This window comes from Pelobates fuscus, chromosome 4 (genome assembly GCF_036172605.1).
Source record: "Pelobates fuscus isolate aPelFus1 chromosome 4, aPelFus1.pri, whole genome shotgun sequence".
Taxonomy (NCBI): Eukaryota; Metazoa; Chordata; class Amphibia; order Anura; family Pelobatidae; genus Pelobates; species Pelobates fuscus.
This window is the reverse complement of record NC_086320.1, coordinates 165,776,023-165,795,410: the sequence shown is the minus strand read 5'-3', so window position 1 is coordinate 165,795,410 and position 19,388 is coordinate 165,776,023. Positions and strand designations below refer to the sequence as shown.

General features: G+C 38.9%; 1 protein-coding gene across 1 annotated transcript; it reads right to left on the bottom strand.

The window, feature by feature from the left end:
• Positions 1-843: 843 nt before the first annotated feature.
• EEF1E1 (eukaryotic translation elongation factor 1 epsilon 1) lies at positions 844-17,632 on the bottom strand. The gene is made up of 4 exons (XM_063450523.1): positions 17,512-17,632; positions 14,626-14,826; positions 11,009-11,104; positions 844-1,467 (listed from the first exon to the last, which is right to left on the bottom strand). The coding sequence occupies exons 1-4, from the start codon at positions 17,596-17,598 to the stop codon at positions 1,327-1,329; spliced, it is 525 nt and encodes a 174-aa protein (XP_063306593.1). The 5' UTR covers positions 17,599-17,632; the 3' UTR covers positions 844-1,326.
• Positions 17,633-19,388: the final 1,756 nt, after the last annotated feature.

Below are 19,388 nucleotides of genomic sequence, written 5' to 3'. Positions count from 1 at the left end.
TCACAAGACCCAGACCTACATTTTGATGTATAGTATGTCTCTGAGATATTAACAATGAAGGCACAGTCGCAGTTTAGAAATTGCCCTTCAAATGTGAGCTTTGCAGAGTGGAGTTTCAATGAATGTCAATGGACGGCGTGAGTTGCAAACAAATAGTCATATTGTGAAAACGATCAGGACTATGGCTTAGCTGTAGACATTTTTAGTGGCAGCAGGGATAGCTGAACGTTTTGATATAAGATTTGTGTAGGTGGGCCTGAAAATGAGGGAGTGATGGCAGTTTAGAAATCATGTCCTGATTTTTCAGCTTTTGCCAGCTCCCACTCTAGCTTTGCCATTCATTCCTATGGGACAAATTTCGCCACAAGAACGACGATATTCCGAGAACCATTCGGCTAAACATTCCACAAAGTAATAGCAATCCGATCGGGATCAATCTGCACGTTTTGGTAAATTTTTGTCTATGTAGTGTAAAAACTGTGGGAGGAGTTAGGGTGGCAAATTTGGCTATAATAATAATAATAATATATATGTGAGATAACATTAAGTGGTCTTGCTATGCAAGAACACTTAATAATATATATGTGAGATAACATTAAGTGGTCTTGCTATGCAAGAACACTTAATATATATGTGAGATAACATTAAATGGTCTTGCTATGCAACACTTAACAACAAAATGTAAAGGAAAAATAAAGTTTAGCAAGATTTGAATTAAGGAATCAAAATGGAGATTTTCAAGTTAAGTGTTACAGCTATGAAGACTGACTGTAAAGGTTGCCCACATAGTGGTTAAGAATTTTTGTACAAACACAATAAATAAATAGGAATTAAGTATCAAAATCACATTTAGACAGTAATTTATTTTCAGAGCTCCATTATGAATTGCGAGATATTGAATTCTTTGTGGTTTAAGGGTAGAGGTGAATTATATGTGGTCACTAGAACTAATTGTATTACTTCAATTTGTTGGCACAAGGCAGTAAAACAAATTAAGAAGATGTAGCATATAAAAAAAGACCAAACTTCAAAATATGTGGCCATTTTTTCTTGCTTAACATCAGTTTAAAAACACAGATTTACCAAGCATGGATATGAAAAATATATACTTTGACCCTTCAGTATCTAGAACAAATTTAAATAAATAAAAAAGTTTGAGCTTGATTTGCAGTCTGAATCTTTCACATGTACATTTCAGGAGCTGCAACAATCATAAGGAGCATACAAACACATCTGACATGAAATGAAGCAAAATGACAAAATATTTCCTGAAAAGAACATTATTCGGGCAACATGTCGATGCACACATTCCACAGGTCTGTCCACCTAATGAAGGTTTGTGTAGATTCTATTCTTAATGAAGACCAGGCTTGGGAGGTGTTGTCTTATTCCAGGGTAATGCTGAATATGACTAAACCAGCGAGACACATTGATGTAGGTTTCTTTTTCTTGAATGGAAAGATCAGCCTGGAAAAATAAAACATACTTTTAATGAATACTCAATGTTTATCTTGCCACCACATTTTCATACTGCCTACTGTTGTTTAATTACTGACACATACTGTAGAACTCTTAGTAGTTCTTCCAAAAATACAAACTTGGTGCCCTGAAATTTCAAGCCATGTATACAAAAATCTACATAAACCAAGGAGGTCGTATGAATCTATACTTTCTAGAAAGGAAAATTCCGTTCATCAATGCACAATAGGGCCTTCTAAACCAGAGACTGCAGTAGCCAGCAGAGGCGCGCTACAAAATTGATTAAAGGAATGGAGCATTTTAGCTATGAAGAGAGGTTAACAAATTTAAAGGGACACTAGTCAGCAGAACAATTACAGCTTATTGTATTTGTTCTGTTGAGTATAATCATTCCCTTCAGACTTTTTGCAAAAAAGGATTTTAAGCAAAAATGCAATATTTACATTACAGCCTAGGGATACCTACACAGGCCACTCCTCAGATGGGTACTAAAGGTGCTTCCTGTGATTCAGTGTCTCGACCCTCTGCATTGAGACACTGAACATTCCTCATAGAGATGCATTGATTCAATGTATCTCTATGAGGAGATGTTGATTGGCCAGGGCTGTGTTTGGCTTGCTCTCTCTGACCCGCCTCCTTGACAACCTCAGCCAATCCAATGTGATTGGATCAGAACACAACTTCTGATGATGTCAGCCAAGCAGGCAGATCAGGGGCAAAGCCAGCAGCAGCAGACTGGAGTAAAGGTAAGATTTTTCATATTTAGTCTGGCAAGGGGGTAGGGTGGCTAGAGAATGTTAGATGAACATTATGACTGGCTGAGTGTCTCTCAGAAGATAATAGATGGCCTTCAAATGTGGATATATATATATTTTTTAAACTTTTTTTTATATTTATTTTGTTCGTGCAGAGATAAGACATACACTTTGCAATGCCGCAATAGCTGGTGCAGATCGATTGGCATTCACATATGTTTACATGGCATCAGAAACATTGCACTTTTTTTTTTTTCCAACGAAAAAACAAACGTGTTTACATTGTATTCTTCCTAACCACCTAGCAGGGACCGTCGCTTTGCCCACCGATTGATAACGTGGTTTAGGGAAAGGTAGGAGTAGAAGTCATGCTAAGACATCACTTTATAGAATTGAGTCGAGGACAAATGGTTCAGTGCTTAGTGCGTTGAGACAAAGTAAAAGGAAAACAGAACGAGTCTGATATACTACTAAGAGTTAATACACAAGATAGGAGCAGTAGTTAAACTAAAGGCATGCATAATAACAGATTAGTAAGTTGCAGGTTATATCAAACATCGTTATGTGTAAAGTTCTCTGCACTTTTTAAATTAACCACCAGGGGGCAGCGAGCCACTAAGCTTGCCGGGTAATGCATATTTTTAGGCATAGACAGGTGTAAATGATTTCCCTGCGGTGATAAATTCGTCTGTATTACACTCATAAATGATATTAAAAAGTCAATGCAAAACACAAGTTTATACAGTACTCTGCAGGATTTTCAGTTTGCATGGTTAGCATCCGCTTGATTACTGCCGCAGCTGCGCTGGGTCGGCTGACTTCTCGGCCATCTCTAGGTCGCTTGTGTTTCCCGCTGGTTGCTAGATTGTTTCGGTACTTGCTGGTCATGGGTGAGTTCGCTTTCATGCTTTGCTGGCATCAGCCTTGGGTACCTGAGGGAGCCTGCGTGCTGTGCCCGCTCTGTGTGAGCCGAGTGAGAGTCCAGGTAAGAACCCCTTGGTCTGCCGATTGCACAGGGAGTTGTAGCTTCTGCTGGATGGGAGCTCTTTCTCCTGTTTGTAATGGGCGCGGTGGCCATTTTGGATTTTGCCATGCTGTCCTGCTTTGATCTTTTTGCCGCTCGGATAGTGAGTGCGGTCACTGCCTCTCTCCGGTGGGGTCCGGGATAACCCCCCCGGCCCACAGGGTGGGGGAACGGGGCCCTTAGTAGGCACGTGAGACGACCCGCCGGACCAAGCACTGGAGATCGGCCGTTTCTCCCGCCAGGGCCTCGCGGCAAGCCTCAATCCCATCCGCCCAGTGGTCCGCTCTGCCGGCAGGACGGGGGCTGATATGGACACCGCGAGTGGGTGTTTGTGTCCTCCTTGCCATCCTGTGGCCACTGATCACCAAGCACAGGCATGAAAAGGGAATTTCTGCCTGATTGTGGTAGTTTCTTTGAGGAGCCGAGGTGTCCCACGTCCTTCCCGCTCGGCGGTCAGGCCCCGCCCCCTTGTTTTCTAAAATATAACATATAGAAAGAGCTCAGAAGTTCCACTTTCATTGAAAAATTTGCCTTGGTAATTTGAAATTCACCCATGGTGAAGTTTGCCATGAACACTGCAGCCTTGCAGTAGCAAGTAACTTTTAGACCTGTCTAACAGTGTAGAACTTTTACATCATATGAGTTTGCTGGATCTTGTGCAATATATATATATATATATATATATATATATATATAGCACAAGATCCAGCGCACTCACTTATCCACTAAACAGCAACTTCAATGCTGACAGATTAAAAAATAACAGGGGTTTAGTCATATTATATGATCATACATTGCACAAGCCTGCCACAACGTATATGTACCCCATCTTTAGCAGGTCTTACTCGAACAGCCCAATGTCTGCTCTTATGAGATTAACCCACTTACTTAGGTAAAAGATTCCATCTGGGGCTCTCTACAGTATAAGGCTCAATAGGGTAATATTGGAGTTATATATAAATAAAACTGAAATGATGAAATAAAAGGCAAGTTTTATTTATTTTGATAAAAAGTCCTTGCTTGATATCCATATTTGTGTGTACATACATCTTCACCCTGAGGTGTCTCTTTAAAATCTCTGGACTGTTTAATCATAAACACTGTTATTGGTGAGTATGGTTCTATAAGATAAGTAAATTATACTTGCATGCTTAAAACTGCTGTTGACATTTTTTGGAAGAAAACCATACTTTATCACCTCAACAAAACAGTTTGCGGTCTCCCAAATGCTAGGGTCCGGCATGTTACTGACAGAGTGGATGGATTATTGGGAGGGGCTGGGGATGACTCAGCTGTCGTGGTCCATATTGGTACCAATGACATTATCAGAGAAAGATGGAGGGTCCTAAAGAAAAAGTTAAGGGAATTAGAAAATAAAAAAATAAAAAAGAGAGGAGAGAGAAGGTGAGAGAATGATGTATAAGTTCAGTAGGGCTGAAAGAGCAGGGCATGAGCCCGGATAATGAAGTAGTAAGAAGAAGAGAACTAGCTCTTTACCCCCTGAAGTATGGTTAGAAAATAACTTAAAACGTAACTTTTAATATTGTATTTTAGACAAAAGGGATATATATGGAGACAATATTTGGTATTTCCACTAGATGGAGACAAAACGTAACCATGCTAAGAAATATCATCAAGGAAAAAGATACTTGGTGATCTATTCACAATATATACAGTGTTTGAAAAAGGGAAAGAACAACAACAAAAAAAAAAATATATATATATATAATTTACAAATAAGAGTTTACTCTGGGATGTGTATAGATAGATAGTAGCAAGCTGTGCTCAATGATAATGTAGTGTTCTATAGAGAATCAAATAAACGATCTGTAACAGTTTATCACCAGAATGCAACATGGTATGAGAACATCATGTTAACTAGTCAGTGCCAGGAGGAACCCTCGGCAATATGGGAATTAAAACTAAGTACAGCGGCTACTAAAACGGCGAGGGCTGAAGTCCTAAAAAGGACTGTTGGTATAGAGCAGGGATATTCAACCTTTGGCACTCCAGATGTTGTGCACCACATCCCCCATAATGCTCTCACACCCATAATGCTGGCAAAACATCATGGGAGGTGTAGTCCAAAACACCTGGAGTGCCGAAGGTTGCCTATACCTGGTATAGAGTAAACAATGTTGGAAATTGTAATGGTGAAAATATCAGCATGCTAGTATATACAGATGCTTAATCGGTGCCTTCAAGGGCACCTATGCTGGATTGTCAAAACTAAATCTACCTGTCACTGAATAGCACTGCCGATAATTATCACTATTCCAAAATACAGTAGCAAGTCAAAAACGTCGGGAAAATAATTCTGCTTCAAAGATATGCTAATCTGTGCCTTGAAAAACACCTGTAAGTAAGAGAATAGATTTAGCCATTGCTGAAATAATAATGCTGCACGGATTTGCTAGTCTGTGCCTTCAAGGGCACCTGTAAGAAAGAGAGTCTAACCATCTCTATGGAGCAGAACGCCAGGAAGTCTGTTCACCCTGGTCAGACCGCTGCTGAAGAATTCAGTGCTGGGAGGTCTGTAAGAATACAGGTACTGCTTGTACGCCAGTGATCACGGACTATCAGTGAAGGATCTGCAGTCTAACCATGGGTGAATGATGGCGCCCCTATGTGCGCTTTGCCGGTTGGGTGGCTTTTCTGGGGGAAACGAGCTTCTGCTGAGAGAAGTTTTAAATATCAGGCTGTATCTGATGATTGGTAGAGAAATAACCAATCCAGAGCTTGAGTGAATTGATTGACAGATAGGACAGCCAATAGGAGTGGAAGGATTACAACATAAAAAATAGGTCATATAGTGATTTAATTGTAAAGTCAATTGATGAATGGTTTTAAAGAGATATTTTTATATTGTTTGCCGCAGGAACAAGTAATAAGATATATGATCTTAGTGGTAACTGTAATGTTGGTTTGGTTAGATTAGGGGAGTTTGCTGGGTAAAATATATTTGCATGCCTTACAGCGGCCACAACGATAGGTGCCTTTGGTTGGGGTTAGCCAGTGTGCATCTGTAGGTTTTTTTTCTCAAGGTTACTATGTACAAGTAAATCATGGAGATTCTTGGAACGATGGGCTGTGATTGCTGGATGCATAGGTAAAGATTCACTAAGGTCCCGATTTTATTATTGTATTAGACAAAAGGGGTATATATAGAAACAATATTTGGTATTTCCACTAGATGGAGACAAAACGTAATAGAACAATATTTATTAAGGGTGTCAGACATGGTGGGCTAACCACTGTCAAATGTTGCAATGCATCTGATGGTTTTGTTCGGTGGTGGCCATGTCATTCTCAAACTTGATGCTCTGTCAGTTTGGCATAATTTGTTGAATGCTCTTTTTAGGACCCTGTTGGGGTATACAAGGGACCAAAATCTGTGTCGGAGTTCTTGACATTCCTGGAAGAAATCTTTATCGTCTGAGCAATTTCTGCGAGCCCGCAGATACTGCCCATATGGAATAGAGGATTGGTAGAGGTTGCTTTCCTATACAGCTGTGTTTGAAGGGTTCCATCAAGTGACAGTATTATTTTTAAATAAAAAAAAAAATCTATATTTCATGGATTACATGGGTAAGAGAGAGATTAATGTAATTGTGGTTTAGATCTTCCACATATTGATTAAATATGGAGATAGAACCTGTCCATAGGAGCAGTATGTCATCTATATACCAAGACCGGCGTAAAATATACTGTTGGTATTTACCGTAGGTAGGGGAACAGATGACATACTGCTCCCACCATCCTAAGAAGAGATTTGCAAAACTAGGGGCACAAGCTGTGCCCATAGCAGTGTCGGTCACCTGGAGGTAAAATTTGCAATTAAAAATAAAGTAGTTATAAGTCAGGGCAAATGTAAGGAGGGATAAGATGAAGTCTTTTTGATCTTCGTCATATGTGGTTTGATCCAAGAATTTACATGCTGAAATGCCTTTGTCATGTGGTATGTTACTATTCAAGGAGACAACATCCAGACTAGCCAATAAAGTATATGGTGGGACTTCAAGGTTTTCTAGTGCCAATAATGTATCCTTGGTGTCTTGAAGGTATAATGGCAACTCTTTCACTAAAGCATGTAGAGTACGGTCCACAAATTTGCTGGATCTTTCTGTAATGCAGCAGTTGGTATAAATGGTCAGTGTGATGGTCATGAAGATAGTCCATACAGATGTCTATATATTTGTCACATTTAACAATACGATATTCCCGCCCTTGTCTGCTGGCTTGATAATAGTGTTATCAGCTTCTTTTAGTTCATTCAGAGCCCCAAGTTCGTTCCAAGTGAGATTGTGAATGGGGACTTTGTTGTGCGTGCTATTCTCCAGTTCCTCAGTGGTTAGCTGGATGAATAGATCGACATGTGGAACCTCACTGAGGTTAGGTGTGAACCAGCTACCTGATTTTACTTTGGTCATAGGTTTAAAACATCTTGTTCAGCGAGTAGTTCTGTTAAAGTGTTGACATGGATAATATCTTGGGAGGGTAAGCCCATTTCTGTGGCTGTTTTGTAGTTTATGCTTACGTCCGAATAGATGAATGTCTTTTGACTACTCAAACTTGTCCCAAGTTGGAGTGGGGACAAATGAGAGGCCTTTATTGAGCAGGGAAAGGGGTCTAGGAAGGAGTGTAAAATCTGACATATTGAGGATTTTGTTGGAATTAGAAGTTAAGGTCTGGGACGGGATTTGTAGGCCCATCTTTCTCTTTCCCGTAATGTCGTTCTCTGCCGGCGTGGTGAATCCTGGTCTAAAAAAAGACGAGGATGAAGTAGTAGTGAAAGTGGACTCAGCAGTATTAGTGTGTACAGGAGAGTCTAGAAATTATACTGATCAGTATTTTTGAATATACCCCTATTGTTTGAGGATTGATTTGTTTGATCTCTATGGATATGTCTGGTGTAAGATGATGAATTACTCTGACCACTCTGTCTTAGCGGAGATGGAGCTGGTATGGCTATTAGTGCGTCTGCAGCGGTTACGTCTTTTTCTAAAAATATGGCCTTCTTTAAAGTATTTGTGGTCACGCTGAAACTTGCCGTGTTTAATCTTTAGATTTTTTCTGAAATTTTCTATATTTTTTTGAAGTTTGGTTTCCATAGAGGTGAACTGGCTGTTGGGTTTGAACTTTTTTACACCTACTATCTCTTCTTGTAATGTTGTGTTCATCTCTTGAAATTGTACTGATTCAAGTTTTAGCAGAAAATCCATGAGTCTGAAAGAGCAGTCTAGTAATATATTATTCCACTCATGAAGTTGTTCCTCAGTTTGTACTTTATCTGGTAATAAGATGTCAGGATGAAGGCCCCTAGGGACCAATTCTTGTTCAATACATTGTTTAAGACTGGCTATTTCCCAAAAGCTTCTAATCTGCTGTTGATAGAGTTTTTGGATTGCAAAAAACGCCTGGTTTATATCACCAGTACAAAAGGTATTACGTGGTAGTGGGTTTGTTGAGAATACATTAGTTATAGCATCCTGTCCCTGATTAGGATCAGTGATCTGTTCAAGGAAGTCAGACATTTGTTAGGATGGCAAGACTAGCACTGGCACTGACTAGTTAACATGATGTTCTCATACCATGTTGCATTCTGGTGATAAACTGTTACATATCGTTTATTTGATTCTCTATAGAACACTACATTATCATTGAGCACAGCTTGCTACTATCTATCTATACACATCCCAGAGTAAACTCTTATTTGTAAATTATATATATATATATATATTTTTTTTTTTGTTGTTGTTCTTTCCCTTTTTCAAACACTGTATATATTGTGAATAGATCACCAAGTATCTTTTTCCTTGATGATATTTCTTAGCATGGTTACGTTTTGTCTCCATCTAGTGGAAATACCAAATATTGTCTCCATATATATATCCCTTTTGTCTAAAATACAATATTAAAAGTTACATTTTAAAATTATTTTCTAACCATTCAGGGTTAAGAGCTAGTTCTCTTCTTCTTACTACGGAATTAGAAAATAAACTGAAGAAAAAGACCTCCAAGGTAGTAGTTTAAGGGATATTACTAATGCCATGTGGTACAGCGGAAAGGCCGACTTATATTAATAGGGAGGTTAATGCACGGCTGAAGTGATGCTGTACAATCTCTGTAGCCGTTATAAATTGCACCTAAACGGTGGAGGATTTTATGGTCCTGTGGACAGGTTCGCTAGAAGGTTGAAAAAATTATTTTAAACTTGTGTTGGGGGGTGGGGGAGAGATACACAAAAGTTTGCAAAATGAAGACAGAACAGAAAGGAAATTGAATATAGCTCAGGACAAGGGGGAAGAGATTGGACCAAACGAGACATGTAATAATATGTTGCATACAGTACAAGTGGCTCATGATAATACTAAAAGGTATGCTTGCATATGCAAGGAACCCACATAACAAAAAAGGGGAACTACAGGCAATAACATGACATAATATGCATAACAGAAACATGTTGGGATGAAACACTGGACCGTTAAAGGACCACTATAGTCACCCAGACTATTTCAGCTCAATGAAGTGGTCTGGGTGCCAGGTCCCCCAGGTTTTAACTCTGCAGCTGTAAACATAGCAGTTTCTCTGAAACTCCTATGTTTACATTGCAGGGTTAATCCAGCCTCTAGTAGTGGTCTTCCTGACAGCTGCTAGAGGTGCTTCCATGGCGCTCAAAGCAAAAATCGCATTGAGCACACAGAATGTCAATAGGAAAGCATTGAGTAATGCTTTCCTATGGGCGGTTTGAAAGCGTGTGCAGCTCTGACCACTCATGCGCATTCGGCTCTACTCGGGAGCTGACGTCGGAGGGGGAGGAGAGGTCGCTGGATTTAGGTAGGTGGCTGAAGGGGTTTTAAGCCCTTTAGCCTATCGGGAGGGGGGTACTTAAGGACTATATAGTGCCAGGAAAACAAGTTTGTTTTCCTGGCACTACAGTGGTCCTTTAACATAAATGGTTACAAATTGGTTAGAAAGAATAGAAAAAAAATAGAAAAGGTGGTGGGGTATGTTTGTATGTCAATCATACATTAAAGCCAAACATATTCAACAATTCACTGAGAACAATGTCATTAGTACAAATCAGCAGGTTTTTATAAAAAAAAACAGATTATATCGAAGTTAACTTATTTCCATTCTAAAAGAAATATAGATCATGGTGTTGCAGTGAATGTGATCTACTTGGATTTTGCAAAGGTGTGCAATTAGAAAAAGTGCAGAGATGGGCTACAAAATTAAAACGGAAAATAAAAGATATTTGTTGTGAAGAAAGACTAAAACTTAAATCTGCTTAGTTTAGAAAAACTGCACGTCAGAGGGCTTATGATAACAGTATACAAATATATTTGGGGAGAATACAAGCCATTGTCTGGAAATACATTCAAAAATAGGACACAAGGTCACCTATTTAGACTGGAATAAAGGAGATTTAGTTTAATGCTAAGGAAAGGGTTCTTTACAGTAAGGATGTAGAATTATCTGCATGAAAATTACTTTTATCAAAATTCTTCAGAGTTTTGAACAGTGACTGGATGAATTCTTGCAAAAATATAATATTTAGGGGTAGAATTTTTAATATGTGGGATTACAGCTTCTTGATCCAAAGAGCAACCAGACTGACATTCTGGGGTTGGGAAAGATTTTTGTCCTAGACTGTTGCAAAATTGGAAAACTTTTTTTGCCTTCTTCTGCAATAATACAGAAAAAGCCAGAATAGCTTTTTTTTCCAGCCTTACTATGTAATACTTACAATTATTGGGTGCAGGCCATAATAGATTAAGATATCAGCCAAGGTGATAGTGTTCCCAGCCAAATACACTTTGTCTTCCAAGTACAAGTTAAGATCCTAGTTTAAATAAAAAAAAAAAAAAAAAAAAAAAAAAATCGACATAAATGAACAGGTTAAGAATATTTTATTAAAGGAACACTATAGTCACCTGAACAACTTTAGCTTAATGAAGCAGTTTTGGTGTATAGAACATGCCCCTGCAGCCTCGCTGCTCAATCCTCTGCAATTTAGGAGTTAAATCCCTTTGTTTATGAACCCTAGTCACACCTCCCTGCATGTGACTTGCACAGTCTTCCATAAACACTTCCTGTAAAGAGAGCCCTATTTAGGCTTTCTTTATTGCAAATTCTGTTTAATTAAGATTTTCTTATCCCCTGCTATGTTAATAGCTTGCTAGACCCTGCAAGAGCCTCCTGTATGTGATTAAAGTTCAATTTAGAGATTGAGATACAATTATTTAAGGTAAATTACATCTGTTTGAAAGTGAAACCAGGTTTTTTTTTCATGCAGGCTCTGTCAATCATAGCCAGGGGAGGTTTGGCTAGGGCTGCATAAACAGAAACAAAGTGATTTAACTCCTAAATGACAGTGAATTGAGCAGTGAAATTGCAGGGGAATGATCTATACACTAAAACTGCTTTATTTAGCTAAAGTAATTTAGGTGACTATAGTGTTCCTTTAAAATCAATGTACCATTAAAAACTAAAATATGCCATATTTAATCATCAATTTAAATATTGTATATTTTGTCCTCTCTTTGCATTACTTTTACTCATTCCAATAGCTTTGTGTCTATCATCTTCCAACCAGAAGTATTGCGGTACCAAGTTATCTGCTGATGACAGTGTTCAGTGAATCTCTGCAGTAATGCAAGTTTATGAACTGTTACAACAAATGTATCACCTAAGTTCTAAGCAAATCTAATACTTGTTTCAACAACTTTTATTATAAAGTGATACCATGTAGTGGGGTTATTCAGCTTGTTATATTATCAGCTATAAGTACTGCAGTGAGTATCAGTTTGATGCAGCCATCTCTGCTACATGGAACAAAAAATGCACCCATCGCTCACCAACATCAAGATGGTACTTTTTCTTCTTGCACATGGTTTCTGTTATATATCTTTTTATATTATATGATTTCATTTCAGGGCTGGGTTAATGTGCTAGTGTTTAATATAAGAACAGTGTCTGAGTCACACCACACAAAAACAAAAGTTTTAGACTTTAGAAAAACAGACTTTTCCAAAAGTAGAATATGTGTAAAGGAGTCATTATCAGACTGGAGCAATTTAAATGGAGTCCAAAAGAAATGGGATTATTTAAAAGTTGCGCTACTGAAGGCAACAGAAAATTGCATTAGGCTTGTCAGTAAAAGCAAAAAATTCAAGAAACCACTGTGGTACTCCACAGATGTAGCCAAAATAGTAAAAAACAAAAAGTTAGCATTTAGTAATTATAAAAAAACCCAGAGTGAGGAAGACAGAATGACCTATAAGATTAGGCAGAAAGAGGCTAAGCAAGTTATAAGAGCTTCCAAATCACACACAGAAGAGAAAATAGCACAGTCAGTAAAAAAGGGGGACAAAACCTTTTTTAGATACATAAATGAGAAAAGAAAAGTAAAACAAGGATTAGTTAGATTAAAAACAAAAGAAGGAAGGTATGTAGATGAGGATAAAGGTCTAGCTGACTGCCTCAATGAATATTTTTGTTCGGTATTTACAGATGAAAATGAAGGAAAGGGACCTCAGTTAAGAAAAAGGATAAATGAGTCATTTATTACACGTGAGTTTACAGAGGAAGAGGTTCTATTTCAACTGTCAAAAGTAAAGACAAATAAGTCAATGGGACCTGATGGAATACACCCAAAGCTATTAAAAGAGCTTAGTGGTGTACTAGCAAAACCATTAACAGATTTATTTAACCAATCATTGATAACAGGAGTAGTCCCAGAAGATTGGAAGTTAGCGAATGTTGTGCCCATTCACAAGAAAGGTAATAGGGAGGAGTCGGGCAACTATAGGCCAGTAAGCCTAACTTCAGTAGTGGGGAAAGTGATGGAAACCATGTTAAAGGATAGGATTGTTGAACATCTAAAAACACATGGATTTCAAGATCAGAGACAACATGGGTTTACTTCAGGGAGATCATGCCAAACTAATCTTATTGATTTTTTTGATTGGGTAACTAAAATTATAGATCAGGGTGGTGCAGTAGACATTGCTTACCTCGATTTCAGTAAGGCTTTTGACACTGTTGCACATAGAAGGCTTATCAACAAACTACAATCTTTGAGTTTGGATTCCAATATTGTTGAATGGGTAAGGCAGTGGCTGAGTGACAGGCAACAGAGGGTTGTAGTCAATGGAGTATATTCGAAGCTTGGGCTTGTCACCAGTGGGGTACCTCAGGGATCTGTACTTGGACCCATTCTCTTTAATATTTTTATTAGTGATATTGCAGAAGGTCTTGATGGTAAGGTGTGTCTTTTTGCGGATGATACTAAGATATGTAACAGGGTTGATGTTCCAGGAGGGATAAGCCAAATGGAAAATGATTTAGGTAGACTAGAAAAATGGTCAGCGTTGTGGCAACTGACATTTAATGTGGATAAGTGCAAGATAATGCATCTTGGACGTAAAAACCCAAGGGCAGAGTACAGAATATTTGATAGAGTCCTAACCTCAACATCTGAGGAAAGGGATTTAGGGGTGATTATTTCTGATGACTTAAAGGTAGGCAGACAATGTAATAGAGCAGCAGGAAATGCTAGCAGAATGCTTGGTTGTATAGGGAGAGGTATTAGCAGTAGAAAGAGGGAAGTGCTCATGCCATTGTACAAAACACTGGTGAGACCTCACTTGGAGTACTGTACACAGTACTGGAGACCCTATCTTCAGAAGGATATTGATACCTTAGAGAGAGTTCAAAGAAGGGCTACTAAACTGGTTCATGGATTGCAGGATAAAACTTACCAGGAAAGGTTAAAGGATCTTAACATGTATAGCATGGAGGAAAGACGAGACAGGGGGGATATGATAGAAACATTTAAATACATAAAGGGAATCAACACAGTAAAGGAGGAGACTATATTTAAAAGAAGAAAAACTACCACAACAAGAGGACATAGTCTTAAATTAGAGGGACAAAGGTTTAAAAATAATATCAGGAAGTATTACTTTACTGAGAGGGTAGTGGATGCATGGAATAGCCTTCCAGCTGAAGTGGTAGAGGTTAACACAGTAAAGGAGTTTAAGCATGCGTGGGATAGGCATAAGGCTATCCTAACTATAAGATAAGCCCAGGGACTAATGAAAGTATTTAGAAAACTGGGCAGACTAGATGGGCCGAATGGTTCTTATCTGCCGTCACATTCTATGTTTCTATGTTTCTATGTTCCTTTAATCTAAGGGCAGCATTTGAACAATTTCCGATCTGACAATGATAAGCAACTTAGACTACCAGGTGGCAGATGTAGCCATCAACAAGCTCAGACAAGGACTAATTCATGGATAATGTCACCACTGTGTAATGAGGCTTGAACTCACGATGGTTAACTGATGGTTATCAACCAACCTTTAGTATACATCTGACATCTTCTTTGGAGGCCAATCTGTCTATACGTGTAATTCGGTACTCCAGCCACTGTTGAACAATGGTCTTTTCCTCTATCGAAGCCCCAAGGAGTTCTTCTTTTTTTGCCTCTTTCACTAAATAAGAAGCAATGGTGGCAAGCCCCGATAAGCTAGGACCCTTGTTGATCTGAAGCACAGGAACCTAAGCAGAAGGGAGAAAAGAATACATTTTTTTATATTTAACAATTGCTTTAAAGTGAATAAAAAAAGAATGAGAGGATAAAAGAAAGAGTGGGGGGGGGGGGGATGGAGGGAGGAGGTCACAATGTGTGTCTTCAATACATACAAACAAAAACAAATAGGCAGAGATGCTAACCTAGCAAACAATACAAATGACAAATTATGTGATAACATTCATACAAAATAACTATGAAAGTCAGCAAGCTTAATGGTTTCTATAAACATTAAAATGCAGTCACAAGCATTATAGCAGCATAACCATCTGCATTAAAATTTAATTTTCTGGAAGAGGAGATGGAGCTGGTTACCAAAAACAACCAACTGCTGCATAACTAAGATTTCTCTGTTTTGACTTGTGTGACTCTTGTGGATTAAATTTCAAATCATAATTGCTTTTGTGTAAACTCAGTATCTTTGAATGTAGTGGCTGTAGTCGGGAGTAGGGGCAGTGGGGAAGGTTCCATGGTGGTTAGACAGGGGCTGTACTGTGGGGGATAGGGGCTGTGGTGGATATAAAGGCAATATTGGAAGGATAGGTGCTGTGGTGGGTGTGCAGGTGCTGTTGTGGGGAGGTGGTAGTAGGAGGAGTGGAAAGACAGGGCTTGTGGTGGGAGGACAGGAGCTATAGTGGGAGGACTGGCATTCTACTGTGGGGGATAGTTGCTGCTTAAAAATATTTTTTTTCTTATGTGCAAGCATTGGATTGGTTGAGATCATCAAGATTGAAGGTGCGGCTTGAGCCAGGACGCTGTCGAGGGAGAAAAGTAAATCACCTTTTTTTAACCCAGGCAGCGCTGGCCGGTCACCTAAACTGTGTCTATGGCACTGTAGCATTAGGAATACACAGTATGTATGTAGGAATACATCTTTAATGGCAGGTCCACAGTTGCAAAATAACACCTTACAAATAAATATTTGTTAAACTTAGTGGATATGCAAATACAATATTAAAGGGATTGTCTTGGTGCATTTAACATACATTTTAGTATATTATTTAGAATGTAGAAAGGCACTAAAAATATTAGCAAAAAACATCCAGAAAACACTTTTTGTGGATGGATGCTAGTCAAGGAAACTCTGGCTAGTGCAGTGACAGATGGCAAATTAAACTGAGCAAATTTAGCAAAACTAAAAACAAATTATCAAAAGAAGCTTTATGACATAACGATGCAGCCAAGCAGTACGCCGGCTGGAAAATCTTGCTCCCTCAAAAGATAATGCTGGACGACTCGATATTAGTACGAGTTACCCACAGTTAGATATAGTGCTTATTTGTAAACATCAATGTCTCACAAGTGGAAATACTGTAATTGTAACAAGTCAGACCATTTCAAGCCATACTCCATGAATTAACTTTGTATGTACCCATTAATATAGTATATTTACAAGACTACATATCTATATGTTTATAAGTCGACGTGTTTGTTGTTATCTATATTTGTGTTCCTAAATGCATACTTTCTGTAATTCTCTTGCACTTTCTGTAATAAAGTTACTTAAAAAAAAAATTGGGCAAATAAGTTGTTTATCCATTCAATTGTCCCTTGGAGCACAATTTAGTTGGTCTGCATACAAAGACCCCTTACAAATAAGGATGAGACGTATCATCCCAATATGTTTTTTTTAGGATTTATCTCATAGTTGCCTAAATATGAGTCAAGTGGTTTATCCCTAAAAATCAGTTCAAATCATCATAGAAATTGATATCAGCCATGCCATGGCTACATAACGTTTACACACACATAGATTCATGCATTCATTCCTTCATTCAAAAACCAAGCTCTATTTTAAAGGTATACTATAGTGCCAGGAATACAAAGCTGTATTCCTGGCACTATCGCTCCCCCTGCATCTCCCTGATAGACAGCCACTGAGAGCATATTTAGTGCTGCAATGTAAATATTGCAGTTTCTCTGGAAGGGACAATGCACCCAGACTACTTTAATGAGCTGAAGTGGTCTGGGTGCCCACAGTGTCCCTTTAACGTCAGGGGAGATGTGGACCATGCCTGAACAGTCCCTGTCTCAGCTCTCACTATGGGTGACTTAAGTGTTTCACAATGCTATGTTAACAAGCCCAAGCTAAGTTTAGGAAACCGTTTCAATAGGGTGGTTATTGAACGAAGTGCAGATATATCCTGGGGAGGAAATAAGAGTCTCTGAGAGGACTGATTGACAGGAGCCAGAGGAGGAATAACACCCTAGAAAACGTGTTAAATATACTTTATGGCTTACCATGCAGTAGGTGATTTCATCTTTAGCCTGTGCTACAACGATAATAACTCATTATTTAAAAAAAATATTTAAAAAAGTGGGAGAAATACAAACAAAACAGAAAGCAGAGGTTTGTTACAAGTGAGCAGAATCATATACTGTATGTGCTATAAATACCACCACACACAGCTGCCTCCATTGCAAACTGTATGTGCATGAAATCCATACCTTTACTGGGTGTGGTTTCGTTAAATAATACAGTAAATATAAACACATTGTCACCAGATTTGTATTCTCAGAATTCACTGTGTGTCCTACTCTCTGCACATTCATTATTACACACTGCATACATCAACACACCCACAATACAATTAAAAATCTCAACAACTAAATACTTTTAAGACTGATTTACGTTTATATCCATGACATCTCACCTGACCGCCACCCTGTGCTTTACAGCTGTATTTTCCTCCTTTTAGCCCCAGACATTTCTCCAAGGCTCCTAACTCATCCACCGCCATCTTGGTTGGCAAGACACAAAGACACACACAGTGCCAACCAACCCCAATCCAGTATAGCCCCGCCCCACTCAGCAAACTGTCGGCTTCCGATTGGCAGCGAGTGGAGCGTAACCACGTAAAGCCCTGCCTTGGAACGATGCGATTGGTGGATTATTAACATAGCTCGCACGGTCCGCAGCGGAAACTGCCTGCTATGTTCGACTGTTCTATGGATGAGTTGCGGGTTTCCTCCTTTCCATGTGTTCATGGCAGATGCGTCGCATGAATGATGATGTCATTGACTTTACCGCTCTGAGGTGCCATCTTTGATGTGGGCGAAAAGATCAGTGTCTGTAATTATGGGCTGTTAGAATAAGCTTCTACATAACTTATTCTGTATAATAGTAACGTAGGAAACACTTGTATGCATTAATTATGCCAATTAAAGGGACACTGTAGTCACCAGAACAAGTACAGCTTAATGTATTTGTTATGATGAGTATAATCATTCCCTTCAGGCATTTCCATGCAAACCAGTTAATTGATTCTAATGGTGTCAGTTGGGGGCCGGGCCAGTGCACTTGCGGGCGCTGTAAAAAATGTTTTAAACTTTGCTAAGAGGGCTGTGACGATAGTCACAATCACCAGGAGCTTCAGACAGACTGTGTATGTAGGTCCTTGGAGTATTCTTATGTTTTAGTCACCCTGTACCCATTAAAAATAGTTAATGTTTAATGTTAAATGTTTTGCCTTCTCTCCTGTCCTGCTTAGGTTTGCTACCAACTAGGTGGGTTTGGCGATGGAACCTGTATAGTGCCCTCTGTTGGTAGCAACAGCAATATGCACTACCTGAATAGCAAAGCTTGTTCATTTGCATATTCAGGTAGAGTTGCATATTGCTAATTCTGCAGGCAGGAGAGATATTTTATGTTAAATATTGTTTTCTCTACCCCTTTAATAAACATGTCCTTGTGTTATAATTAGTTGCTGTATGTTACCTGATATGATTTGTTTATTTGTATCTAATTGAAGTTGTCACAGCAATCTAAGTGTTAAGAACATATGGACTAGTCCAGAGGTAATATAAAGTATTGCGTATGTGAATATTTAGGAATGCCAGGGACAGAGTCTTTGGCTGGATGCACGACCCCTCTACCCCTGGGATAAATCAAGAGAGCTAGGCCTGAGAAACGCAAGTGCCTTTGTGAAGGCAATAGCAATTACTGTAAGCAGAGCTGCAGAGGGTACGATACCTGCCTGGAAGGAAAGCTGCAGTGGAATAGGCAGAGGGGATGTTACCTGCCTGGAAGAAGAGCTGCAGTCTGGTCGGGTAGAATAGCTCCAGAAGGACCCCAGTCAAGGTGCGGCAGGTTTCCCAGTTCAAGCTATGAAGCAAGCTTGGCGGAGGTGGTTTTAACACTAAAGGATCAGAAACATGTTTGTGTTTTTGACCCTATAGTGTTCATTATAGTTTTAAAACATGTTTGTCTCCTATGTCAAGTATACAGAAATTACTCAGACAATCGAAGTTCAACCCAGTAATGTTTACAATAATGTACCTCAACAAGAGTAATGTGAATTGTGCGTATGCACAACCAAGAACGAAAAAGTTAACAAAAGAAATTAACAATTCTATCTCACACATTTTCCAATAAGATATCAAAGCCATTTTCCCCTTAATATTTGGATGTGGCAACACAAATGATTTGGAATTTAATATAAATATATTATTCATAATGCTACCCTAGAACTATTCATTACTATCACCATTTTATTAGTTAACCACTGCTATCTCAAGTCATATCTATAGC